This window comes from Malania oleifera, chromosome 10 (assembly GCF_029873635.1).
Source record: "Malania oleifera isolate guangnan ecotype guangnan chromosome 10, ASM2987363v1, whole genome shotgun sequence".
NCBI lineage: Eukaryota > Viridiplantae > Streptophyta > Magnoliopsida > Santalales > Ximeniaceae > Malania > Malania oleifera.
The window spans coordinates 16,450,130-16,478,014 of NC_080426.1; the positions used below are offsets into that span (position 1 = coordinate 16,450,130).

The window sequence follows — 27,885 nt, forward strand, 5'->3', positions numbered from 1 at the left end:
GGGATATATTTAGGTGTATGGTCTAGATTATTTTGATACTTTTTCTCCATTTGCCAAACTTACATCAGTACATTTGTTCATCTCCTTGGCTACTACTTGTCATTGGCCTCTACATCAGTTAGATGTGAAAAATGTCTTCTTGCATGCTAACCTTGAGGAGGAGCTTTATATGGAGCAACCACCTAGGTTTGTTGCTTAGGGGCAGTCAGGCTTAGTGTGTCGGCTCAATAAGGCTCTAGTTTGGTGTTTGTGTTGTAGTACTTGAGTTTGGTCTACGATGGTGTGTTGTGGATCATTCTATGTTTTATCATCATACTTCATTGGGAAGGATCCTTCTTGTTATTTATGTGGATGATATTGTTATTACAGGTGGTGATGATAAAGGTATTTAGAGTCTTAAATTTTTTCTACAAACTAAGTTTCAGCCCAAGGATTTGGGACCATTGAAAACTTCTTGGGTATAGACGTATCTAGATCTTGTACGGGAACTGTTTTGTCATAGAGGAAGTGTGCTCTTGATCTATTGGATGAATTTGGATTGTTGGGATCTAAACCGGTTGATACACCTATGGATCCTAACAGCAAGTTAGTGTCAGATATGGGTGATTTGCTACCTAATCTCGGATAATACTGAAGGCATGTTGGAAAGTTGAGTTATCTTACAGTTACTCAACTATATATATCTTTTGCAACAAGTGTTGAGAGTCAATTTCTAGATAGTCATAGGACAAGTCATTGGGACACAGTAATTCGCATCTTGAGATATCTCAAAGGTGCACCGAGGAAAGGTCTTTTATATCGTGATTAGAGTCATACTTATATCCATGGATATACAGATGCAAATTGGTCTGGGTCGCCTTCTGACTGGAGATCCACAACCAGTTATTGTATCTTGTTGGTAATTTGGTTTCTTGGAAGAGTAAGAAACAAACTGCGGTGGCCAGGTCAAGTGCTGAATCAAAATATAGAGCTATGGCTCACACTGCCTGTGAACTTGTTTGGTTGAAAAACATGTTGAAAGAGTTGGGTATTTCTCATTCTCAACCTATGAAGTTGATGCATGACAATCAAGCTGCTCTTCATATTGCCTCCAACTTGGTCTTTCATGAGCGAATGAAGCACATTGAAGTTGATTGCCACTTTATTTGGGAGAAACTTGTGTAGAAGCTTATTACTACCACTTATGTGAAGTCGGATATGTAGCTTGTTGATTTGTTTACCAAAGCATTGGGGGGTGCTTGTGTTAAATTTATTGTAACAAGCTAGGAGCATATGACATTTATGCTCCAACCTCCAGCTGAAGTGGGAGTGTTAGAGGTTATTTATGTCTTTTAGTATTATTATTATTATTATTATTATTATTATTATTATTATTATTAAGTGTGTTAGTATGTTAATTAGTGAGAGTAAGGGTATTATCGTCATTAGAATGTATTTAATTTGTATTATAAATAGAGGGAGAGACCTATTTTCAAGTTAGGTCATTCATTTTAATCAAATATTAATAGGATCCAAACCTCTTGATACACCTATGGATCCCAATAGTAAGTGCGAAATATAGGTGATTTGTTACTTAATCCAGGATAGTATGGGAGACTTGTTGGAAAGTTGAATTATCTTACAATCGCTTAACCGAGCATATCTTTTACAAAAAGTGTTAATCAGTTTTTTGATTTTGCGAGAACAAGTCACTGGGATGCAATAATTCGCATCTTGAGATTTCTCAAATTTGCACCTGGAAGAGGTCTCTCACATCAGGATCAGGGTTACACTCGTATTTAAGAATATACAAATGTAGATTAGGTTAGGTCACCTTACCACAGAATATCCACAACTAGATATTGTATCTCTATTGGTGGTAATTTGGTTTCTTTGAAGAGTAACAAACAAACTGTGGTGGCCAGGTCAAGTGTTGAGTTAAAGTATAGAGCCATGGCTCACACTATGTGTGAACTTGTTGGGTTGAAGAACATTGGAAGAACTGGATTTTCAGCACACTCATCTGCGATATCAAGCTACTATTGATATTGCCTCCAACCAAGGTCTTCCAAGAGCAGACAAAGTACATCGAAGCTGATTGCCACTTTGTTCAAGAGAAGCTTGTGCAGAAGCTCATTACAACAACTCATGTGAAGTTTGACTTGCAGCTTGTTGATTTAGTCACTAAAGCCTTGGGAGGTGCTTATGTTAAATTCATTTGTAACAACTAGGATCATATGATATATATGCTCCAACTTGAGGGGGAGTGTTATTGGTTATTTTAGTCATTTAGTATTCTTAGTATATGCTGGAGTTATCTTAGTAAGTATGAGTTAGCAAGGGTTATTCACTAAAGCCTTGGGAGGTACTCGTGTTAAATTCATTTGTAACAACTAGGAGCATATGATATATATGCTCCAGCTTGAGGGGGAGTGTTAATAGTTATTTTAGTCATTTAGCATTATTAGTATGTGCTATGGTTATGTTAGTAAGTATGAGTTAGTAAGGTATTATGGTCATTGGAATGTACTTGGCAGATATTATAAATAGCGGGAGAGAACTACCATTGAGGTTAGGTCTTCCATTTTACCCAATTATTGAACAAGAATTGAGGGAGAGAAGCAGAGAAAAGAGAAGAAGAAGAAGAAGAGAAGAGGGAGAGGGCTGCACGAGAGAGTGAGAGAGAGAGATGGAATTAGGAGGCAGTTCTGAATTTCAAATTTTGATAACTGTCTAATACAAGACACAGACGAGTATTTATATGCCCAGCATTACAACTAAAACAAGCAATACAAGATAACCCTAAAATACTTAAAACATGCAAAATCACCCTAAATTAAGCAAACTTTTAAAATAACTAGAATATTTCCAAACTAAAATAAAAATTCTAATTTCTAAAGCTAAGCCGTATAAGCATCTAAAGTTCTTCATTGATGGTCCTCTGTACTTTATGATACAGAATGTTGTGCAATCGTGAAACTAGATGTCTATAAGACTAGCCATAAGAAAAAATAAGTAGTTATTGTGACGGCAATAAGGCCTTCATTGCTTTGTGGTTCAATTTGGGAGCAATCAGCCAATTATGAAAGTAGTTGGTCACAATATGGGCACAGCTGAAGTGACCATGTTGAGATAAATGAGTGGCTGTATAACGAAAGATAAACAAGACAGGAGAGCATTTGAAAGAACCTGGAAATTATACCGATATGCAGACAAGATGGGAAAATGATGTCTAGTATGATCTGTTCATCCACAAATAAGACAAATAGTTGCCCTGACAAGGTGTAAATCAATTGAGGCAGAGGAGATGGGCAAAAATAAAGTGGGTTGAGGTGATGAGAAAATATGTAATGGTCTATATTTTTTGAAAATTTTGCCCCCATCATTTAAGATGCTTTTTCATCATTCAGACCTGAAACATCTCCATTTATGAGATCTGTTGCTAAATTTGTTGCTCTTCATCAACTGCTGTGAAGCTTATATTTTCATTTTAATAGAAGATATTTTGTGTTTTGATACCAATAACACTTAATTCAATGACAGATTGATTAGTTTTGTGAACGGTTACATTAAAGAAATATATGCGAAAATAACGACAGGAAATGGAGTATGACGCTTGTTTTCACGTTTGTGCTCTAGAAAATGAATGCGAATTCTTCTTTATTCAAAGAAGATACTATAATTTAGCACATAATCAGGGTAATTATTTCTGCACTTCTAGGGAGGGCATTGATCATGAGAAATGCCTGTCCCATCTCCATTATTGAGTTGGTGTTGCCAGTGTATTTGTTTCTTTGCTGATCTACCAGTCCATAAGGCCTTCTATTATCTTAAGCCAGCTGTTCTTCAAACAATCAGTTCTTATAAATTCGTTCTACCTTATCAGTCGAATATTTGTGTGAAAATTTCAGCCATCAAACAACTGAACATCTTCCTATCTCTAGTTCCTTTAATCATCAATCACTCAGCTCGGTGATTGCTAGTGCATCGTCTAGAAAAGAAAGGTGAGTAAAATATGTGAAATTTCTGTTTTAAAAGTGTAGAAAAAATTAACTGAAGGAGCATAAAACATGAATCATGACTGATTATTAATGGCCGGTCCCCCAAGTGAAATAGCAGAGATTAATTTGTAGGGTTAAGATAAAATGCAATTGGAAATATACTATGTGGTTATACCTACTTCATGTATCATAAAAAATTCCTATTTATAAGTTGGAGTAATTGCATCAAATTCTTAACAAGATCCCTGTCTATCATAGGGATGCTCTTTCAAAAAGGGAGTTGCAGATAGATTTACTTTGTGTCTTAGCATCATGTTTGCTTTGTTTGTTGATTTGTTATGAAATTTCTTCAGAAATGTATGAAAATTTATTTATTAAAAACATAACTATTGTCATCACCATCTCAAGATAAATTTTGTACTTCCAGGCACCAGCTTGGTCATGTTCCTGGGATCTTAACAGTCCAAATTTTATGTATGCTGGTTTACAGGTTTGTTATTTAACTCTCACAATAATATGGTTGGCCTTTCTTTGAATAAATTATTTGATATTTCAGAGTCCTTATAGATTATATTTTGAGAGATTTGAACCAAAATAGTGCAACCGTGTCTTCAGTTGTTAACAATATTAAAGGGATCCTTTCACCTGTTTAATTTCTAAGAAAGTTCCTTTCTTTTTTTCACTTCTTTTCCCCTGTTCATCTGTATCTTTTACTCCTTTGTTTCTATTGATTCCTAAAGAGTTCTTTGTTTTCAAATTATAATCCTAAGGTCAATGCAAATTTTTTTTTTTCAATTTTGCAGAATGGCATGCTTTTGGTGTTTGATATGCGTCAAAGTGGGCGTCTTTTAGGATCAATGTGTGGGCTTGCCACCCACCCAATTCATACTATACACTCTCTTTTGCATAATCCTGCTCATGGTTGCATTGACCGAAAACTCCTTACTGCTGCATCTATTGGCCCTTGTGTGTGGAACACCAGCTGTCATAGAGAAAGGTTGGCTTATTTGTAGTTCTTTTAAAATTATATTTCCTTTATCTCACGTTGCTTCATGTTTCTATATCTTGAATATAATATAAACTACCAATATCAGATCCTTACCCCAATTCTCACCACCTTTAAGGATTGAATATTTTTCCATAAGCACAATATCATATTAAAATAATGTGCATCTATTTTTCTTAATAAAAGGTAAATTCATATTATCATATTTAGTAGTATTATTTGTTGTTAAATTAAATCTATTGTTACCAAACCCTGTTCAGAAAACATATTTATTGTTTAAATATTTAGTGTATAGTTTCCAAACTTTACGAGTCGTGGATGGAATCTCTCCAAATGTGAAGATTAGATATATGGTGTGGGAGCCTTGCGTAATAGACGTTGTATTTAAATTTTTTGTTTTGTTCATTTTATCTTTATAGTTTTTTACATTTTCATGAACTTTCACAATGAGTTTCATAGTTCTAATTTGATTTAGTAAATTGATTTAATTAACTGATATAGGTTTGCAGTGGACCGTGGACTTCTCTTATGCACAAAATGATGTTATTTGGATGCTAAAATGACAATATGTGGCAATTAGCTAATGTGTGTTTATAAGATGCTCTTTTACCTCTTGTACTTCACTTCTAGGGTTTATACGTCTCATATGTATTTGTGCATGACACTATCAATCATTTTGACTCTAATTGGAGTATCGTCATTTCTGAGTTTACTCTATATACCTTGTTAATACTACTTATTAGATGTCTGCCCTTTATCTTTGAACATTGAGACTGCTGCATGCTTAAGTTTTCTTTTGTTGTGAACCCTTAGTGTTGTATCAGTTATCGACGTCAAAACTTTCCTCCTTGTTCTGTGTCTTGCGCATGAAAGAGAAGTAATAGAAGTAGTAAAAGAAAACTTATCATAATTCTTATATGTGTGATGGAAATGTTATTACTGGAGCTTTGGAAGCAACAAATACAGCTTTAGCAATAACATCTCCATTATTGGACACTTGCTTATGTTCAATATAAACAAGTAAATATATTGTTAACACTTGTAACCCAAAATTAACTAATTACTTATCTTGTTACCTGAAGGCCATTTCTGGTTCCTGGACTGGAGAATCAAGGCATTTGTACATCACTTGCTTATAATGCTTCTAGTGATGACATTGTTGTTTCATATCGTCCCAAAGTACAGGCCTCCACTGGAACTGTGACTTCTCTATCTTCACGTCCTCATTCAGATGCTGTTCTTGAACAAGGTATACTGGGATCTCAAGTACATCTCAAGCGGGTGGCTGGTAGCTTTTACCATAAATTGGGATCTGCACCCGCTTGTGTAGGTGATGTTCAAATGACGAAGTCTACCATTATAAATGTGGAGAATCGCTATCCATTATTTGCGTATGGGGATGAACTAACACATGGATTGAGACTGGCCGAGTTGCCAAGTTTGAATGTCACACAGAATCTTAAACCACATCAGCATCCCATTCTTGATGTGAAATATGCACATTATGGGGTTTCAGGCTTGCTTGGTTGCATAAGCAAAGACAAACTGCAACTTTTTTCCAGAAAAATCCAGTGAAAAAGGTACATTCATGCTGCAAATTATTTATCTCTGCCACATATTCAATAAAGTTGTTTTATGGTATGAATACTGTTCAGAAAGTTAATCTGTACGAGTAGTATAAATCATTGTGGCAAAAATATCCCTATGTTTTAAAAAGAAATGATACAACACACTTAAAACATTAATATATGCCTTTTATTTTTTCTAAAATCTGACAGATCAATAGAAATATGACATAGATTAATAATAATTTTCAACCAAAATTTTATCAGAGACTCGTAGATTAACATAATTAGCAGTCAGAATTCAAACAAAAAAATTTGCACCCAGAACGCTGCAATTTTATGACATTAAGAATTGTTTTGTGCCCAATTGTTGGTGATGTAAACCAGAATTTTTGAGTGAAAAAAAAACACTGCATCCCGCTAATGCAATCATGCAAGCTCAATAACCAAGTATGTGTAAGAAGGTGATGCATGCAAACGCAACATCAAATAAAATATAGAACTATGAAAAACCTATTACTAAAAAGACAGACACCGTCTGTATTCAATTGAGTTCTTTCAGCTTCTCTTTCAATAGCCGTGTAGATGGTCATTTGGTCATTTAGCATTATACTAATGTGTGAATTAGGTATTATGGTAAGTGGTATTGTATTTGACATATATTATAAATAGGGGGAGAGACCTATCATTGCTGTTATGTCCTCCATTTTACTTAATCATTCAATATGTATCAGAGCAAGATCTGACCTAAACCCTAATTGCATGACCTCTGCTAAAACCCTAAACATCATTATACCAAACATCATTATACCACACAAATGTGCTGCTGTAGAAGGATCATCAGCATCATCAATGTCCGGGAGCAGGTTCAGGAGTTGCTAGAAAAAGCTGCACCGCAGTCCCTGGGAAAATCCTGGATGCTGCTGTTCGCTTCAAAACCTCAAGAAAGATCTCATGTTTTGCCAAACTAACCACATAGCAAGCCACAGAACCTGCCAATTTGCCAGCATGCAAAAATTTCATAGCCAGAGGAACCTCCATGCGCCGCCATGTGTAGGATGAAAGCTGGAAGTGCCGACCTCATGCACTGGCACACCAGCATGTGAGAGTCTTTTGAGCAGCCATTTATTTGCTCTAATATGTCTTGAATCTTTCCCTACACCATAATACCAGGTTTGTCATCTTTTTTGTGCAAAGGTACCTTTTTTAGTTGCTCATTTGCAGCATTCTTGGAATGTTTGCTAATGCACGATGCTGTGGGTCAATGTTTATTGAGTTCATTGAGGCCTGAAAGCTTGGTACTTCTTTGTTCTTGATTCATTTTTATTTTTTTCATCATGGACTTGTGGTTTGCTCTGGTTGTCGAACTTGTGTGCTGGGATGGTGTTCATGAATTCGAGGAGGATGTTGTTTGCTGTGTATTTCTTATTGCTACTGTATAGAAGTTGTATATGCTCTAGGATGGAGTTCCCAAATCCCAAAAGTGTCCGTCCACCATCAAGCACTTGTTTAAGTGAACAGTGTGCTATAACTGTCTTGAAGGAAGAGTTTTCTAGATTCCTATAGTATCAAACATCTCATCACATTTCATCTTTTCCTCAAAAGGGTAATCCTACAGTTTGTATATCATCTGGTATCTCTCCCACTAGTCCTTGGATTATTGACTTTGTTGTTATTGACCATGTGACGTGTAACCAATTTTTTTTTCCGCCCTCTAGTATCCTAAAAATCTACCTCAAGTTTCCCTTCTTGTTGTGTCCACAACTACAACTGAGGGGATAGGAACTATAAATCCTACTCCCTTCATATCTCTTTCTTGTGTTTTGTGCATCCCTAAGTCCCCTTCCAATCTCATGTTAGTTAAGCTTAGAAAGGCACTAAATTGTTTTATAATCTTCTTTCCTAATTTTGTGGTCATTTGAGATATGAAGATGAGGAAGACAATTGACACATAATGTGAGGCTTGTGTACGTTACTACTTTGAGTTGCTCTCTACTCCCATTTCCTGCACAGTCGCCACTACACCACTTCAAATCCATCGTTGCCTTGGTCATCCATCCTTGGACAAATTGAAACAACTGGTTCCTACCTTGAGTTTTGTGTCTAGCCTTGAGCGTGAGTCTTTTCAGTTGGGAAAACATTGTTGTGTTTTCTTTGCTTCACAGGTCAACAAACGGGCAAATGGTCCTTTCATGCTTGTCCTTTATGATGTTTGGGGTTTAGTCGTGTCACGTGGAAATTGGGGTTTCGGTTATTTGTACATTTGTTGATGACTATTCCAGAATGACTTGGTTGCATTTGGTGAAAGTTCTTTTTGAGTTGTTCAACATCCTTTGTAACTTCTATTCTCAAATAAAGACTTAGTTTGATATGCCAGTACTTCAGTACACAATTCAGTACCTCTATGATTGATTTTGGTATGATCCATTAGTCATCTTGTTCCCATACTCCGCAACAAAATGGAGTTGCAAAATGGAAAAAACAAATATATTCTCGAAGTTACTTGTACCCTATTGTAGCAATGAATGTCCCCAAAGTCTTTTTGGAATGATGTCGTGCTTACTACTTGCTCTCTTATTAATAAAATGACATCCTTTATCCTTGGTGGTAAAATCCCATATTTAGTTGTTTGCCCTAAGGCTCTTTTGTTCTCTTCCTCCTCATATATTTGTTTGTGTCTTTTGTCCATCAATTAACTTCAGGAACAGGTAAGTTGGATCCTTGTGCTACCAATTTGGGGTATTCCTATACTCAAAAGAGATATCGATGTTATAGCCCTACTTTAAATCGATTCTTTGTCTCTGCTAATGTCACATTTCCCTACTTTACATCGATTCTTTGTCTTTGCTAATGTCACATTTTTTTAAGTCTACACCATACTACTTTGATTCCTTGAGTTATGTTGACCTTAATGAGTCCCTTCCTCTGCCTTACCTTCTAGATCCTAACATAATATCTATGCCTAATCCTCCTACATCTTCATCTAGTTTGAGTCCTCACTGCTTGGATAATCCCAATTTTCAAATATACACTTGATGACTGAAGGGAGGAGAACCTCATCTGGTTTTCACTTCTATGCCTTTTGTTCCCTTGTCAAATTAACCTATTACCCAAGATGTTGATACTCTCATTATTGTTCGAATAGGTGAATGTAGTTGTATCCAATATCCAATCTCTAATTTTGTTATGATTTCTTGTAACCCTCATATTACTATTTTGTTAGTACTTCATCTTCAGTTGCTCTCCCAAAATTTATTCCTAAAGCCTTGTCCCATTATGGGTAAAGGAATGCAATGATTGATTGCCTTTGGGTGTATACTATGGAGGTCAATCTAGATGGTTTTATGACTTGATTGAAGGCTCGCCTTGTTGTTAAGGAATATACTCAAGTGTATGAACTTGCTTCAGTATGTTCATTCATTTCCTTAGCTACTACTTGTCGATGGCCTCTACATCAATAGATGTGAAGAATGCTTGCTTACTTGGTGATCCTCAGGAGGAGGTTTATATAGTGCGACCACTTGGGTTTGTTCCTTAAGGGGAGTCAGGCTTAGTATGTCGGCTCAAGAAATATACGATTTAAAATAGTCTCCAAGAGCATAACTTGGTCGTTTTAGTGTTGCCATACTTGAGTATGGCCTTAACAGTGCGCATTGGATCTTTTTTTAATTTTATCATACTACTCCATTTGGCTGGGCTTTGCTTATTGTAAGATGATGTTCAAGGCATCTAGTATCTAAAGTTTTTATACAAGCTAAATTTCAAACCAAGGATTTGGGACTATTGAAGTACGTCTTAGCTATAGAAGCATTGAAAAATCTCGATGGAAAGTCTTGTCACAAGAAAGTACGTTCTTGATCTTTTAGATGAGACTGAGATGTTGGAATCCAAACCTATTAATCCCATGGGGTGAGCATTCGGTCGACCGAATTAACCAAAAAAAATAACTAAATTAATCAAAAAATTTCGGTTAAAAAATCTCATTGACTGAACTGATCGATTTAACTGAACTTAAAACTGAATTTAACCAAATTAACCAAAAAATTTCGGTTAAAAAATATAATTGACCAAACTGACCGAAATTCCATATTTAACTGAACGCAAAATCGACCGAATTGACTGAACCGAATTTTGATTGTTAAATAGGTTAACCGATTTAATATTTTAATATATAATACATATAATTATTTATTATTAATTTATACTATTTGGTTAATTTGGTTAACCAAATTAATCGAACCCCAAAATCGAACCGAAAACCAAAAATCAAAATTCAATGAAAATGAAAACTGAACCGAACCGAATAAATTTTTAGCCGACCCTAGCCGACTGAATTTAATCGATTAATTCAGTTTTAATTGAATTATGCTCACCCCTACCCATGGATCCCAACAATATGGTAGTGTCAAATAGGGGTGATTTCTGTCCTAACCCAGGATGGTATCGAAGACTTCTTAGAAAATTGAATTATCTCACAGTCACTTGACCAAATATATCTTCTCGATTCTCCGAGAACAAGTTACTCGGATGTAGTAATTTGCATTTTGAGATACCTTAAAGTTGCACCTAGGAAAGGTCTCTTATATCAGGATCGGGGTCACACCCATGTTTAGGGATGTACAAATGCAAATTGGGCGAGGTCGCCTTTCGATCGAAGATCTACAACTAGGTACTGCATCTTTGTTGGTGGTAATTTGGTTTCTTGGAAGAGTATTACAAACTGTGGTGGTTAGGTCAAGTGCTGAATTAGAATGTAGGGATATGACTCACACTATAGGTGAACTAGCTTGGTTGAAACTGTGGTAGTTGAAGAAAGGTCTCTTATATCTAGATTAGGGTCACACTCATATTTAGGGATGTATAAATGCCGATTGGGCGAGGTTGCCTTCTGATCGAAGATCTACAACTGGGTATTGCATCTTTGTTGGTGGTAATTTGGTTTCTTGGAAGAGTATTAAACAAACTGTGGTGATCAGGTCAAGTGTTGAACTAGAATATAGGGCTATGACTCACACTATAGGTGAACTAGTTTGGTTGAAGAACATGTTTGAAGAACTGGGTTTTCCACATTCTTAGCCTATAGATCTGATGTTTGATAATTGATTATTATTCATATTGCCTCTAACTTGCTCTTGCATGAGCGCACAAAGCACATTGAATTTTATTGCCATTTTGTTCAAAAGAAACTTGTATAGAAGCTTATTACAACCACTTTTAGCTTGCTGATTTATTCACTACAACATTGGGAGGTGCTCATGTGAAATTCATTTGTAACAAGCTAAGAACATATGACATATATGCTTAGTGTTAATGGTTATTTCATCATTTAGCATTATTAGTATGTGTTAAGAGTTATGTTAGTAAGTGTGAGATAGTAAGGATATTATGGTCATTGGTATTGTACTTGTCATATATTATAAATAGAGGGAGAAACCTATAATTGACATTAAGTCTTCCATTTTACCCAATTATTCACTAAGTCGTATAAATGCTAAGTGTAATGGTCTTGGATCCAACTCCGATGAGGTATTGTCCACTTTGGCCCACTGGCCTCTTGGATTTGTCTTGTAAAAAGCGCCCCAAATAGTTGGAATCCAAACCATCCTTATAAGCTCAATATCTCCCTTGTACACATCCGATGTGGGACTATGACAAACTCTTCCATCCAATCTCTGGCGCCATCATCGGAGTTGCTTACATCTCTGTGTAGGATCCACCCACATGATAGTACCACCAGGGTAACTCTGATGTCAAATGTAACGGTCCTGGACCCAACTCCGGTGAAGTATTGTTCGCTTTGGCCCATTGGCCTCATGGGTTTGTCCTATAAAAGGCGCCTCACTTAGCTGGAGTCCAAACCATCCTTATAAGCCCAAGATCTTCCTAGTACACATTCGATGTGAGACCATGACACTAAGCCTTTAAGCATATCCACATGAGACAAATGCAACAAACAAGCTTCTGAGTGTACACAATCCTCTTACTCTTTTGAGAGAGAGAGAGAGAGAGAGAGAGTAGGAACCCGGTTTGGTACAACACCCAACTGTCGACGGTTTTGTAAGCCTCAGGCAAACCGTCGACGATTTTATCAGGAAAGGTTTGGTTTGAGACCAAACCGTCGACGGTTTCAGAAATCTCAGAAAAATCGTTGACGATTTCAAACTATCGAGAGGTCTTGAGGAAGAGATACGAAGGTTTTGGTTTGGTTAAAGGCCAAATCGTCAACAGTTTTAGGAAATCGTCGACGATTTCGTCCCGAGCTAAGATGTTATAAATAGCACTTAAGTCATTTTAATTTTATTTCCCTTCATTTCTCCTCTCTCCCTCCGCTAGGGTTTCAACTCTCCCGGTCATCTCTCTCTCTCCCGCATGTTTCTCTCCTTTGTAAGGCCTCCCAGGGCTCCGGCATGGCCTTCGGTCACCTCTCTCTTTCTCCTCGGCTTGCTGACGGCCTTCTCCTCGTCGTATTAAGGAACCTGGGGTTCATTCCAACGAGCGTGGTAGGCGTATTTTCAGGAACAAGTAAGGGGAATAGATTATGTTAGCTTTTTCTTGAATTTGAACCAATTAAACTTGAGTATATGGACTCCTGAATGCTGTAAATGATTTTCTGGATGATTCAGGCATATAAAATTGACGTTTTGATTATTATACGTATTTGGGAAAAACTAAAGTGAGTAGGTTAATCATCTTTGTTTCCTGAAAAGTATATATTTTGAATTAAATAAAATTATGGAGATGATCAAACCTAGTTTTCAGCAAAAAAATATTTTTCTCGGGCAGTTTATCGTATTACGAATTAACATTCAAATTGTGTGGCATAACATTAATTCATTTTATTTGCATAATTGAATCTGAGTATTATTATGGTATTATATAGTGAAAATGTGATTTATATTGATTTATGAAAATATTGGAAATGCGGCGAAATTTGTGAGATGTGGAATAACAGTTTTATACCGAGATGTGAAATGACAGTTTTATACCGGGATGTGAAATGACGGTTTTATGCCGTGTTATGAATGGTTGGAAATACTGATGTGAGATGCATGTTGAGAAAATGGAAACATGATACTGTTTTATTACTTAAATTGTATTATATGGTTTAAGAATCATGAGGATCAAATGTATTGAGAGCACGGTACCATAGCCATTGAATGAGTTAGTGCAGTCACACTGTTATGAGAAGTGTTGGTAATGGAAAGTCGATTTGGCCGCGAAGAGTTGTTGTACCCTCCTAGAGTCCGAACCAGGTTGCGGTAGACAAATCATACTTGTAGGCAAGGTTTATTGACTTAGCTTGGTGGTAGGCCAGCCAAGGCTAAGTCCAGTCTTCGGACATGTGGGATTATTACATGATGATGTTGTTTGTCCAAAAGTGGGTTTTTCTTCTACTCATATATGTGAATTTATGTAAATGGTTTTGTTTACTGAGCCGATTTATATTGTGAAGGAAAATGTGTATTTTCAATTGTATAGGTGTAAGTTATATTATACAAATGTCATATTTGTCTGATAAGGTAAATTAAAGAATGTGTTTGATTTCATTGAAACTCATGTTAGTCATATACTTTTAATAATCTATTACGTCTTATTGAGAAGTGTCTCACCCCAATAAATTATATCAAATTTTCAGGACCTACAAGAAATTGAGCCTAAGAGCTCCACAGTGGGACTTAGACGATCTCGCTGAGGGTGAGTGTTGGTCGGACACTGGTCTGTTTATATGATGTTTTGGGTGTTCTGGGTTGTAATATGAATTTTGGGCATGGTAGATATAATGGTTGTGAGATAGTACTCTAGTACGTAGGAAATGGATGGTCTTTTGCTTCTGCTGTATGCATGTAAATTATATTATGGAGAGAATGTACCTGGAACCCCATTTTGGGTTCGAGTTGTCACACTTATGGTATCAGAGGTAGTGTGTTATTATATGTGAATAAATGAATTATTGTTATTATGTTAAGTGAAGTTTTGGGGCGTTACAATTGTGGTATCAGAGCTTAGGTAGATAGGTTCTGCAGATTTTAGAGGATAATACTACCAAAGTATAGGAAGTAGTGATGAGAGTAAGAATGGGTAGTCTAGGTGTTATAAAGTGGGTCAGGTATAGGATGGATAGTGAGTAGAGTACCTGAGATTTTGAGATTTTGTCTTATAACAAATCCCTTGATGGTCTTCTGTGATTTTCCTAAGGCGACGGTGTTAGAATAATCATGGCAAACCATCGACAATTTTGTTTTTGAGCGGTAAGGTTGAACCCTAACTTGGGAGTTTGGAGGTCAAATGGTTTATTTGTGCGGGAAAAGTTCATCTGGAAAAGTCGTAAGTATTTTAGTACGAGAATGTAATGAATTCTATAGTTTTAGCTAATTAGTTGTACTTGTCGTATTTTGACAATAAGATTCTAAGGAAATTATTTTTCGTCCTATTTTTAGGATGGATCCTAGAGATAAGAACGTGGATGCTGGAGGGAGTAATAATTTGGGGGCTTTCAGTGAGGATGATATTGATACCTCTATGGTGCTTCGAGGTTTAGCCCGACAGGTTATGATGGATATTAGGCGGGACTCTAGAGGGCAGAACTACCCACTTGCAGACCAGGGCTGCACCATCGAACAGTTTACTCATATGAATCTGCTATTGTTTGCAGGAGGAGCTAACCCGATCGCAGCAGAGGACTGGATTCAGGAGATTGAAGAGCTACTAGCCGTCCTGCACTGCACAGATGAACAGAGGGTTCAGTACGCCACTTTTAAGTTAATTAGGGAGGCTAAGCGATGGTGGAGAGCAATAAAAATGATTGAAGAACAGAGGTCAGGACTCGCAGCTATGACCTGGGGCCGTTTTAAAGAAGTTTTCTTTGACAGATACTTCCCCGCTTCCACCACAGAAGCTAAGGCGAAGGGGTTTATGAATCTGACTCAGGGGCACTTGACCGTATAGTAGTATGCGGCCAAGTTTGTGGAATTGTCTCGTTTCGCCCCCTACATGGTTCCAGATAAGCCAAAGAAAGCGCGGAGGTTTGAGAAAGGTCTAAGATAGGGAATCTACGAGCAGGTAGTGGTGTTTCAGGTCGAGGACTTCTCAGAGTTGGTGGATAAAGTCATCGTGTTGGAGACCAGTCTGCAGAGGAGCATGGGGCTATTAAATCAGAGGAAGAGGCTCATGCCTCTTGGTTTTCAAGCTGGTACCAGCCATGGTCTGTGGAAGAAAAATAGCAACAATGCGGGCCAGCGACGGGAAGTGGGACACCAAGCTCCTTAAGGAAATCCATCACGCCCTCCTTGTCCCAGGTGTTATTAGAGGCATTGGGGTGAATGCTGGGCTAGAACGATTGCCTATTATCGATGTAGTAGACCTGGCCACATGGCACGAGGCTGTCGTGCATCGCCTAGGGATGCGCCCACACCTAATCAATTCTAGGGACACAATTAGGCACCCCGAGGTGGCTACTAGAGGAATACCGCCCAGGTGCGGGTGTATTCGCTTACGCCAAAAGATGCGGAGGACACCGGTGACGTGGTGACAGGTACTATTTTAATTTTTTCACATAAAGCTATTGTATTGTTTGTTTCAGGGGCGACACATTCATTTATAGCTCAGGAGTTTATCAAACTATGTGGAGTAGAAGCTCAGCTATTGGATGTCGATCTATTGGTGCCTACACCGACAGGAACCGTAGTGGTATGTAGGAGAATACTTAAAGATTATCCAATCAGTATTCAAGGAAGGACGCTACCGGCTAATCTGGTAGTCCTTGACATGCATAGGTTTGAGGTGATTCTGGGGATGGACTGACTAGCTTCCAGTTATGCCAATATTGACTGTTACAAGAAAGAGGTAATGTTCAGACCTCTAAGGGAGCAAGAATACGAATTTGTTGGGGCATTCTTGTGCGCCTCAACACAAATACTGTCAGCCATGCAGGCTAAAAGGCTACTCTTGAAAGCATGTCAGGGGTACCTAGCTTGTGTGAAGGAAGCACTAAAAGGAAAATTAAGACTTGAGAATATACCGATAGTAAGGGAATTTCCTAACGTGTTTTCAGAGGATTTACCGAGGTTACCTCCTGAGTGTGAGGTGGAGTTTACTATCGACCTATCTCCGGGAACAGCGCTGATTTCTAAGGCTCTATATAGAATGGTTCCAGCAGAATTAAAGGAACATTTACAAGAGTTATTGGACAAGAGGTTCATCAGACCTAGTACCGTGGGGAACACCAGTATTGTTCGTGAAGAAGAAAGATGAGTCGACGAGGATGTGTATTGACTACTGGGAAATAAACAAGGTGACCATTGAGAACAGGTATCCACTTCCTCGTATAGATGATTTGTTTGACCAACTCTAGGGAACACAAGTTTTCTCTAAGATTGATCTCCGATCCGAGTAACATCAAGTGAAGGCCAAGGTAGAGGATGTTCCAAAGATTGCCTTCCGAACTAGATATGACCATTATGAATTCTTAGTTATGCCTTTCGGATTGACTAATGCTCCGACTGCATTTATAGACGTCATGAACAGAGTATTCCATAAATATTTGGACCAATTTGTGATAATATTTATTGATGATATTCTGGTATATTCAAAGAGTCCCGAGGAACATGAGGATCATTTGAGGATGGTACTCCAGGTATTGAGGGAAAGAAGATTGTATGCTAAATTCAAGAAATGTGAGTTCTTACTGGGAAAAGTTGCATTCCTAAGGCACATGATTTTCGGGGGTGGTATTTCTGTGGACCGAAGTAAGATAAAAGCAGTGGTGGATTGGGCAAGACCGAAGAATGTCCATGAGGTCAGAAGTTTCTTGGGTTTGGTAGGATATTATCGCCAATTCGTAGAAGGTTTTTCTAAGTTATCAGACCCTCTGACAAAGTTGAGTAGGAAGAATGTAAGATATGAATGTGAACAAAACTTTCAGGAATTAAAGCAGCGACTCATCACTATGCCAGTACTGACAATTTCTTTAGGAGAAGGGGATTTTGTGATTTATAGTGATGCGTCTCAAAAAGGGCTTGGGTGCGTACTAATGCAATGGGGAAAGTTTGTTGCATATGCTTCTCGGTAGCTTAAGAAGTACAAGAAGAATTATCCTACGCACGACTTGGAGTTAGCAGCAATGGTTTTTGCATTGAAAATCTAGAGACACTATTTATACGGTGAAATGTGTGAAATTTTCATAGATTATAAAAGCCTTAAATATATTTTCACACAAAAGGACTTGGAGTTGGTAGCAATGGTTTTTGCATTGAAAATCTAGAGACACTATTTATACGGTGAAAGGTGTGAAATTTTCACAGATCATAAAAGCCTTAAATACATTTTCACACAAAAGGAGCTAAATATGATATAAAGAAGATGACTTGGACTAATAAAGGACTATGACTGCACCATCAATTACCACTCAGGGAAAGCTAATGTGATAGTTAATGCTTTGAGTCAGAAATTAGTGAATGCGTCAGTCTCAACAGTGGTAGCTCACATCAAATTAGGATGAATTTGGAAAAGTTTGGTGTGGAAATTGTGGAAGGGAATTACCAGGCGTACATTACTAGTCTGGTACTCCAACTGTCCTTGTTGGAAAAGATTAAGACCGCTCAGATGAAAGATGCAGAATTGGTAAAGATTGAGGGTAAATTATAGAGTGGATTGAGAGCATATTTTGATATCTCAGATAAAGGAGTTCTAAGGTTTCATGCCCGACTATGTGTGCCTAATGACGCAGAGATTAAAAGGACTATTCTGGAGGAGGCTCACCGCTCTCGTTATTCCGTACATCTAGGAAGCACAAAAATGTATCGGGATTTGCGAGAGTCAATCTGGTGGAACAATATGAAGAGGGAAATTGCCCAATTCATGGAGTAGTGTCTTACGTGTCAGCAGGTGAAAGCTAAACACTTGAAACCAGCAGGGCCATTGCAACCATTTCACATTCCTAGGTGGAAGTGGGAGCACATTTCGATGGACTTCGTCACGGGGTTACCACCGGCACTTCATGGGAAAAACGCTATCTAGGTAGTTGTTGATCGTTTTACAAAGACTGCGCATTTTGTTCAAATCGAAGTCAATTATTCCATGAATAGGTTGACAAAGTTGTATGTGTAGGAGATAGTTAGACTTCATGGCGTACCAGTGTCCATTTTATCAGATCGAGACCCACGGTTCACCTCCAAGTTTTGGAATAACTTATAGAGAGCTTTGGGATCTCAACTGACTTTTAGCACATCCTTTCACCCCCAAAATGATGGACAGCCAGAGAGAACAATCTAGATATTGGAGGATATGTTGCAAGCGTGTGTGTTGGATTTCGACAGTGGTTTCACTTACAATAATAGTTATTACCAGATCAGTATTGTGATGACATTGTATGAAGTGTTGTATGGTCGAAGGTGTCGATCTCCACTGTATTGGGATGAAGTTGGCGAATAACAGATGTTGGGACCAAAAATTATTCAACAAACTTCTGAGAAAATTAGGCTTATCCAGGATAGAATTAAAATGGCTCAGAATCGGCAGAAGAGTTTTGCTGATACTCGCCTACGAGAGCTAGATTTTGATGTAGGGGCTATGATATTTCTGAGGATCGCTCCAATAAAGGGGGTTATGAGATTTGGGAAGAAGGGTCAGCTGAGCCCTAGGTATATTGGGTCATTTGAGATTCTGGAGAGGTTTGGTCCAGTTGTCTACAGGATAGCATTACCCCCAGCCCTATCTAGGATCCATGACATGTTTCACGTGTCTATACTGGGAAAATACGTTCCAGACCCTTCACATGTGATAAGCCATGAATCATTGGAAGTGACACCTTATCATATGATGAAGTACCTGTTCAGATCCTAGATTGAAAGGAGCAAGAGTTGCGTACCAAGAGGATACTGTTGGTAAAAGTATTTTGGAGAAATCATGCAATTGAGGAAGCCTCATAGGAATTGGAAGAGAAGATATGCCAGAGGTACCTGCAGTTATTCGACAAGACCAACGTGAATTAGGTAAGTGAAGTTGTTCAGGTAAGAGTTTGATTGTGAAGGTAATTTGTTTTGTGCAGGTTGTCTAGTTAAGTTTGAGTGATTGTAGATCTTTATGTTTTAGGTTTTGTGTTTTAAGTAGTTTTGGGAAAATTTTATTTGACTACTTGTAATCTCCCAAAGACCGTAATTGTACCAACAATATTCCTCTGCTATAAGTGAGAATTATTAATAAATTTGGGACGGGGCCGCTATGTGCGTGGTCATCGACTCTTCCTAGAGTCGGATGATTAATTCGGTAGTTCCAGAAGTGATGCTAAGTATGAGTTAACAAATTTTGAGGACGAAATTTTTATAAGGAGGGGAGGAAGTAAGAACCCGGTTTGGTACAGCACCAAACCGTCGACGGTTTTGTAAGCCTCAGGCAAACCGTCGACGGTTTCATAAATTTCAGAAAAATCGTCGACGATTTCAATTACCGAGAGGTCTTGAGGAAGAGATACGAAGGTTTTGATTTGGTTAAAGGCCAAACCGTCGACGGTTTCAGGAAAATCGTAGACGGTTTCGTCCCATGCTGAGATGTTATATATAGCACTTAAGTCATTTTAATTTTATTTCCCTTCATTTCTCCTCCCTCCCTCCGCTAAAGTTTCAACTCTCCCGGTCATCTCTCTCTTCCGCGCGTCTCTCTCCTTTCTAAGGCCTCCCGGGGCTCCGGCACGGCCTCTGATCACCTCTCTCTTTCTCCTCGGCTTGCCAGCAGCCTTCTCCTCGTTGTATTAAGGAACCTAGGGTTCATTCCAATGAGCGTGGTAGGCGTATTTTCAGGAACAAGTAAGGGGAATAGATTATGTCAGCTTTTTCTAGAATTTGAACTGATTAAACTTGAGTATATGGACTCGTGAATGTTGTAAATGATTTGTTGGATGATTCGGGCATATGAAATTGACGTTTTGATTACTATACATATTTGGGAAAAACCAAAGTGAGTAGGTTAATCATCTTTGTTTCCCTAAAAGTATATATTTTGAATTAAATAAAATTATGGAGATGATCAAACCTAGTTTTCAGCAAAAATATATTTTCCTCGGGTAATTTACTATATTACGAATAAACATTCAAATCGTGTTGCATGAGATTAATTCATTTTATTTGCATAATTGAATATGAGTATTGTTATGGTATTATATAGTGAAAATGTGATTTATACTGATTTATGAAAATATTGAAAATGCGGCGAAATTTGTGAGATGTGGAATGACAGTTTTATACCGAGATGTGAAATGACAGTTTTATACCGTGTTGTGAATGGTTAGAATTATTGATGTGAGATGCATGTTGAGAAAATGGAAACATGATACTGTTTTATTACTTAAATTGCATTATATGGTTTAAGAATCCTAAGGACCAAATGTATTGAGAGCACGGTACCGCAGCTAGTGAATGAGTTAGTACAATCACATTGTTCTCAGTAGTGTTGGTAATGGAAAGTCAATTTGGCCGCGAAGAGTTGTTGTACCCTCCTAGAGTCCAGACCAGGTTGCTGTAGGCAAATTGTACTTCCAGACAAGGTTTATTGACTTAGCTTGGTGGTAGGTCAGTCAAGGCTAAGTCCAATTTTCGGATCGCACAACCCGATCATGTGGGGTTATTACATGATGATGTTGTTTGTCTAAAAGGGGGTTTCTTTTACTCATATATGTGAATTTATGTCAATGGTGTTGTTTACTGGGCCGATTTATATAATGAAGGAAAATGTGTATTTTCAACTGTATAGGTGTGGGTTATATTATACAAATGTCATATTTGTCTGATAAAGTAAATTAAAGAATGTATTTGATTTCATTGAAACTCTTGTTAGTCACACACTGATAATAATTTATTTCGTTTTACTAAGAAGTGTTTCACCCCAATAAATTATATCAACTTTTCAGGGCCTACGGGAAATCGAGTCTTAGAGCTCCAAAGCGGGACTTAGACAATTTCGCTGAGGGTGAGTGTTGGTGGGACACTGGTCTGTTTATATTAGATGTTTTGGGTGTTTTGGGTTGTAATATGAATTTTGGGTATGGTAGATATAGCGGTTGTGAGATAGTACTCTGGTATGTAGGAAATGGATGATCTTTTGCTTTTGTTGTATGCATGTAAATTATGTTATGGAAAGAATGTACCCGGAATTCCCTTTTGGGTTCGGGTTGTCACACTTAATGTATCAGAGGTAGTGTGTTATTATATGTGAATAAATGAATTATTGTTATTATGTTAAGTGAAGTTTTGAGGCGTTACAATTGAGAGAGAGAGAGAGAGAGAGAGTGAGAAGAGAGGAGAGCTATGGCTGCCTTTCCTTAAGAATTAATAAGAGAGGAAAAAAAAAAAGAGTTGAGTGGGGGGGATTCGGTACCATAATCCTCGTCACTAATTTTGAAACTTCTTTATATTTGCAATTTTTTTTATCCTCCCACCTGTATCATATGTGTTTAACCTCTCTTCTCTTCTTTATTTTATTTAGTTCCTTGTGTATGATTTTCTTAGGTTCATTCTAATTTGGTACTAGGAATAATTAAATTAGTCTCCATTAATGCTTAATTAGAACTCTTAATAAATTTGACTTGGAACGCCTTCTAATTCTCATAATGAAATCAGGACTTTCATCATAGGGGTAATTTCAATTAGAGTGAATATAAAGAACTATTCTGCTACAGCTACCATGTCATGGCTCCTTCTATCTCTCACTCTCTCTGCACAAAACTATTAGGGTGTGGAATTACTATTAAACACGTGGTTCATTCATGTCCCACTTATACTGTCCAACTCTTCATGAGATTTGGAACTCCTTTGTGATCTTATTTTCACCTTGGGAAAAATCTCTTTGAACCACATCATAATCATTGACATAGTTCTCTCTTTACTGAGAGATAGATTCCATGTTGCTCCCTCATCTATTCCCATACTTGAACAACTAAATCAAATTCAGGTGTGTTTTTCAGTTTCATGAGAACATAAGCAGATGCATGGTTAATTAAAGTTTAGCAGTTGAAATACAGCACAGGTATGAAGTTTTAGGTCTAGATATAATCCGTACAATTGTGACTAAGAGTATCTAATTGACAAGCATCTCAATGTTTGTGTTGGCGCCTTTTACGCAAGCGACTTGAAACTTATCACCCCTAAGAAGCAGACATGGGCTATTCTATTTGAATAGTCAATGCGCAATTAGCAGCCGTAAGACTGCAAGCATTTAGGACTTGAGTGCTGACAAGCATGAGTGCAATGTTCTTAAATTACTTTAGATTTATCTTCTCGACTTAGATTCATATAACAAAGATTATATTTGATTATAACTATTTTAATTGATTAATTGTAATATAGAGAAATTAAAAATATCCTAGCCAACTCATTGGCTTCTAGGGAATACAACTATCTTTTGGCTACTTGCCACCAGACATCATAAACCAGTGCTTTCACAAAAATGAACGAAATCTATGTCTCCAGGGAAATGTACTCAGAAAAAATAGGACACAAAAATATTATATGTTTTCTTCTTTATAATCTAAAAATACTAATGTATTTTTTTTCTTTTGCAAACATTGCTTTAAATTGAGGGTGGGCCTTGGATCCACGTAATGTTTCCCCTTAGTGATGGATTGGTCATGAGTTTGAGTCTAAGGAAACGACCTCTTTGCATAAAAAAGTAGGGGTTGGGTTGCAAGTTGCATACACTGTGATGACCCTCCCCCTTGCCTTGCAAAGCAGGGAATCTTGTGACTTGAGAACATCCTTTTTTTAAGATACTACTTGAAATTGAAGTATTTGATGTTACTCTATCGTAAAAGTGATTTTATTTTATGCTACTCTATCTCTAAAAGGATGCCATAACTGAATTTATCAAATTATTGAATAAGGTAAGAAGCAAATTACGTTATTCCTGCAAACAAAAAAATTATTTCTTACTTCGTATCATTTTCTATAGGTATTAGACATGTCACTATCACAAGTATAAAAATCCGCATTATTCAAAGCTAAAGTGGTGATAGGTGCAAAAATAATTGCATTATGCCGATATAAACAGTATGTCTTCACTATAAAGTTAAGAGAAAAAATAGCATTGGTGATGGGGCAAGAGGCCAAATGCTAGCACAGGAAATACATGCTGATGCAATTAATGTTTTGATTTAAAATGTATATTGTTTATGCAAATACAAAGACAAATATGAATTGCTGATCCTGCTGATTCATGAATTCTCCTATTCTAAACTGCTTGGGAGGTACAAAACCTCTAAAATGTGAAAATGAATGACTCCTTTTAATCCTTGTTCATGTCACTTCTTAGAGTCAACTGCCCCAGGCTACATTAGCAAATCAAAACAGCAATCAACAATACAGAAAGAGGAGAGATGAAAAAGTCTACTAAAGGTAATTGAAGAGTACAAGAATAATCTCCCTCGCAGCCCAAACCCTTGCACTCAAGGAATAAAGGATATGGGAAAGATTAATTGAACATAAAATAAGATTAGAAACGAAAATTTCAAAAAGTAAATTTGGTTTTATGTCTGAGAGATCGACAACAAAAGTTATTTATCTTTTAAGAAGTTTAATGGAAAAGTTTAGGGAAAAGAAAGGGACTTACATATAGTTTTTATTGACCTAGAGAAAGCTTATGATAAAGTACCTAAGAAAGTTCTTTGGTGGGTCTTAGAAAAGAAGGGAGCTTGTAATAGATATACAAAAGTCATTGAGAATATGTATGATAAGTAATGACTAACATTAGGACTGTAGGAGGAGAATCTAGAGATTTTCCAGTCGCTATAGGTGCACATAAAGATTCTGCTTTGAGTCTTTATCTTTTTACTTTAGTAATTGATGAACTAATTAGGAATATATCCAAAATGAGATCCCTTGGTGTATGTTGTTTTCAGATGATATCGTGTTGATTGATGATAGTAAGAACGGAGTGGAATCTAAACTAGAACTTTGGAGAGTCACATTAGAGTCTAAAAGGTTTAGGATAAGTAAGAATAAGGTAGAATATATGAAATGTAATTTCAATAATTTAAAGAGTAGTAGAAGATTAAACTTGATAATTAAGAGATTAACAACACTGATAAATTTAGATATCTTGGATCTATTATGCAAGCTGGCGGGAAAATTGAAGAAGATGTAGCACATAAAATTAAAATAGGTTGAGTAAAATTGAGGAGTGGGTCAAGTGTGTTGTGTGATCATAAAATTAAAAAGGAAAATTTTATAAGACGACTGTAAGGCTAGTTATGTTTTATGGTTTAAAATGTTGGGCAACTAAGAAACAACATGTGCAAAAAATAAAAGTTGTTGAGATGCTAATGTTAAGGTTGATGAATGATTCAACTTTAAAAGATAAATTAAGAAATGAGCATATACACAATAATTTAGGCATAACACCGGTTTAAAACAAGATAAGGGAGGGGCAACTTAAATGGTTTGGGCATTTGAAAAACAGGAGTAGTAGAGCACCTATGAGGAGGAGTGAGTTAGTTATCATTTCTAACATGAAAGGGGGTAGGGGTAGGCTTAAAATAAACTAGAACTTTGGAGAGTCACATTAGAGTCTAAAAGGTTTAGGATAAATTAGAATAATATAGAATAAATGAAATGTAATTTCAATAATGTAAGAAGTAGCAACATAAAGAAGATTAAAATTGATAATCAAGGGATTATTAGCATTGATAGATTTAGACATCTTGGATTATGTTATGCAAGCTTGAGGGGAAATTGAAGAAGATGTAGTACATAGAATTAAAATAGGTTGGGTAAAATGAAGGAGTGGGTCAAGTGTGTTGTGTGATCATAGAATATCCTTAAAATTTAAGAGGAATGTTTTATGAGACGACTCTAAAACCAACCATGCTTTATGGTTTAGAATATTGGGAAACTAAGGAACAATATGTACAAAAAATAAAAGTTGTTGAGATGTGAATGTTAAGGTGGATGAATGGTTTAGCTTTAAAAGATAAAATAAGAAATGAGCATATACACAATAATTTAGGCATAGCATCGGTTTAAAACAAGATAAGGTAGGGCCAGCTTAGATGGTTTGGGCATTTGAAAAATAGGCCTAGTAGAGCACCTGTAAGGAGGATTGAGTTAGTTATTATTTCTAGCATGAAAAGGGGTTGGGGAAAAATGTGAATTTCAGGATGTTGAGCTGGGAACACCACAGGTGCAGATTTAGTTAAATTTGCGGGCTTTTTAGTAGTCAGGTAAGGGGATAAATTAAGTCAATTTATTTTTATGAAAATTTATTATTTTTAAACAGTATGTATTTACAGTAATTATGTATGTTATATCAGAATGTTTGGAAATACTACTGTTGAATAGGAAAACGGTTTTAAAATGTTTAACCAGAAATATATTCAGCTTAGGTAATCGGTTTTAATATTATTCAAAACTGTGTGGCATGAGTATCATTTTACGAATATTATGTTATGTCAGATTTTCAGTAAAAGCATGTTTACAACAATTTTTCAGGAAAATCATAAATAATACAGGAAATTATGGTTTCAGAATTTTATGATAAATAGTACAAATTTCAGTTCAATATGTTATAATATGCTCGGCACAAGGCCGCGATTGATAGCCAGCGCAAGGCTGTAATTATGTATATTATTCGGCGCAAGACCGTGATTATGTATGATATGTTAGAATTTAGAAAAATACTATCAATCTAGTTTCATGTTAAATTAGTTTATGTAAACATATTATATGTTATCAGAACCCAGATAGTTTAGCTTAGATAAGTATTCAGGGCTCGGTAGCATAGCTATTCAGTTCAGTTTAAATTAGTGCTACCACATTTTCTAATAGAGAGTGTGGGAGAAGTATAGTCGATGTAACTTCAGTGTAGTGTTGTAGACGTCTCCCTAGCAGTTCGAACCAGGGTGGGACGGGCCCATCGTACTTACAGACACATTTGACTTGACAATAGTCGGTCAGCCATTGTCAGGTCCCGCCTTTGGACTGCACAACCCAGTCATGGGGGGTAATACATGACCTCAGCTAGCTATCCATCTTGGGTAATATTTCAGTACTATCAGTTATAGCAGATGATTTTATAATAACTAAAATTCAGTATGATTTAACATGATCATGATTATGTATGTTTTATCTAGTATTATATCATTAGTTTTTATCCAGACAAGTGTTATGTATTGTTTATCTAATATAGTGCGAATATACTCATACCACCACACAACTGATATTAGTTTATTTCCCTTATTGAGAGGTGTCTCACCTTAACTTACAAAACATTTCAAGGAATCCAGATAGACAAGTGGACCGAGCTCCGCGTCGATAGAGGCAGTTCAAACTACCCCGATAGGAGGGTGAGTCACTGAGTTAGGGTTAGATGGTTTTTGGATTATGATCCTAGTTTTTCCTTTTGGTCTTTTTGAGGATTGTATATTTATATTTATAGAAATATTATGGAATGTAGTAAAACTCTGGTACTGTTTGTTATGGATGAAATTTTATATTTTCCGCTGCTTAGGTGTCTGCTATGTATAATAGGTGCATCCCCGACACCCACGGGTTTGGGTTGATTTTGCTATATTGGTATTAGGGTTATTCTTAAGAATGATATTTAAGTATGTGGGGAAAAAAATTATGGTAAAATAGACGGGTCGTTACATACCAAGTAAGTCTCAGGCTAAGGACTTGGGATAATTGAAGTACTTCTTGGGTATGGAAGTATTGAGATCTTGTATGGAAACTATCTCTTCACAAAGGAAGTGTATTCTTGATCTTTTAGATTAGACTAGGCTACTAGGATCCAAACCTGTTGATACACCTATGGATCCCAATAGTAAGTTAGTGCTAATTATGGGTGATTTGTGGCCTAACCTAGGTATGTATTGGAGACCTATTGGAAAGTGGAATCATCTCATAGTAACTCAACCAAACATATCCTTCGTAACAAGTGTTTTGAGTTAGTTTATTGATTCTCAAGAACAAGTCATCGGGATGTAGTAATTCGCAATTTGAGATATATTAAGGGTACACCAGGGAATGGTATCTTATATAAGGATCGTGGTCATCATATTCAGAGATATACAAATGTAGATTAGGTCGGGTCACCTTCCGACTAAAGATCCACAATCAAGTAATGTCGGTGGTAATTTGGTGTCTTGGAAAAGTAAGAAACAAATTGTGGTGGCCAGGTCAAGTATTGAGTTAGAATATAAGACTATGGCGCACACTACATGTGAACTTGTTGGTTGAAGAACATGTTGAAAATCTAGGTTTTCCACATTCTCAGCCTATGAAGTTGATGTGTAATAATTGAGTTGCTATTCATATTGTGGCGACCTCAATTTCTTAATAAGAGATATAACATA

General features: G+C 36.8%; 1 protein-coding gene across 7 annotated transcripts in view; it reads left to right on the forward strand.

Annotated features, from left to right (window-relative positions):
- Positions 1 to 21,786, forward strand: part of LOC131165423 (uncharacterized) — an 86,220-nt gene extending 64,434 nt beyond the window's left edge. For 2 of the 7 annotated variants that reach the window (XM_058123228.1, XM_058123231.1), the window contains 4 exons: positions 4,408 to 4,470; positions 4,784 to 4,977; positions 6,069 to 6,566; positions 21,451 to 21,786. In XM_058123228.1, coding sequence (XP_057979211.1) covers positions 4,408 to 4,470; positions 4,784 to 4,977; positions 6,069 to 6,561 — 750 coding nt within the window. In that variant the 3' untranslated portion in view covers positions 6,562 to 6,566; positions 21,451 to 21,786. Of the gene's footprint in view, positions 1 to 4,407; positions 4,471 to 4,783; positions 4,978 to 5,487; positions 5,641 to 6,068; positions 6,567 to 7,383; positions 7,726 to 14,187; positions 14,251 to 21,450 lie in introns of those variants that run through there. The other 5 variants (XR_009139562.1, XR_009139561.1, XM_058123229.1 and 2 more) reach the window with 5 other exon arrangements.
- The last annotated feature ends 6,099 nt before the right edge of the window (positions 21,787 to 27,885 follow it).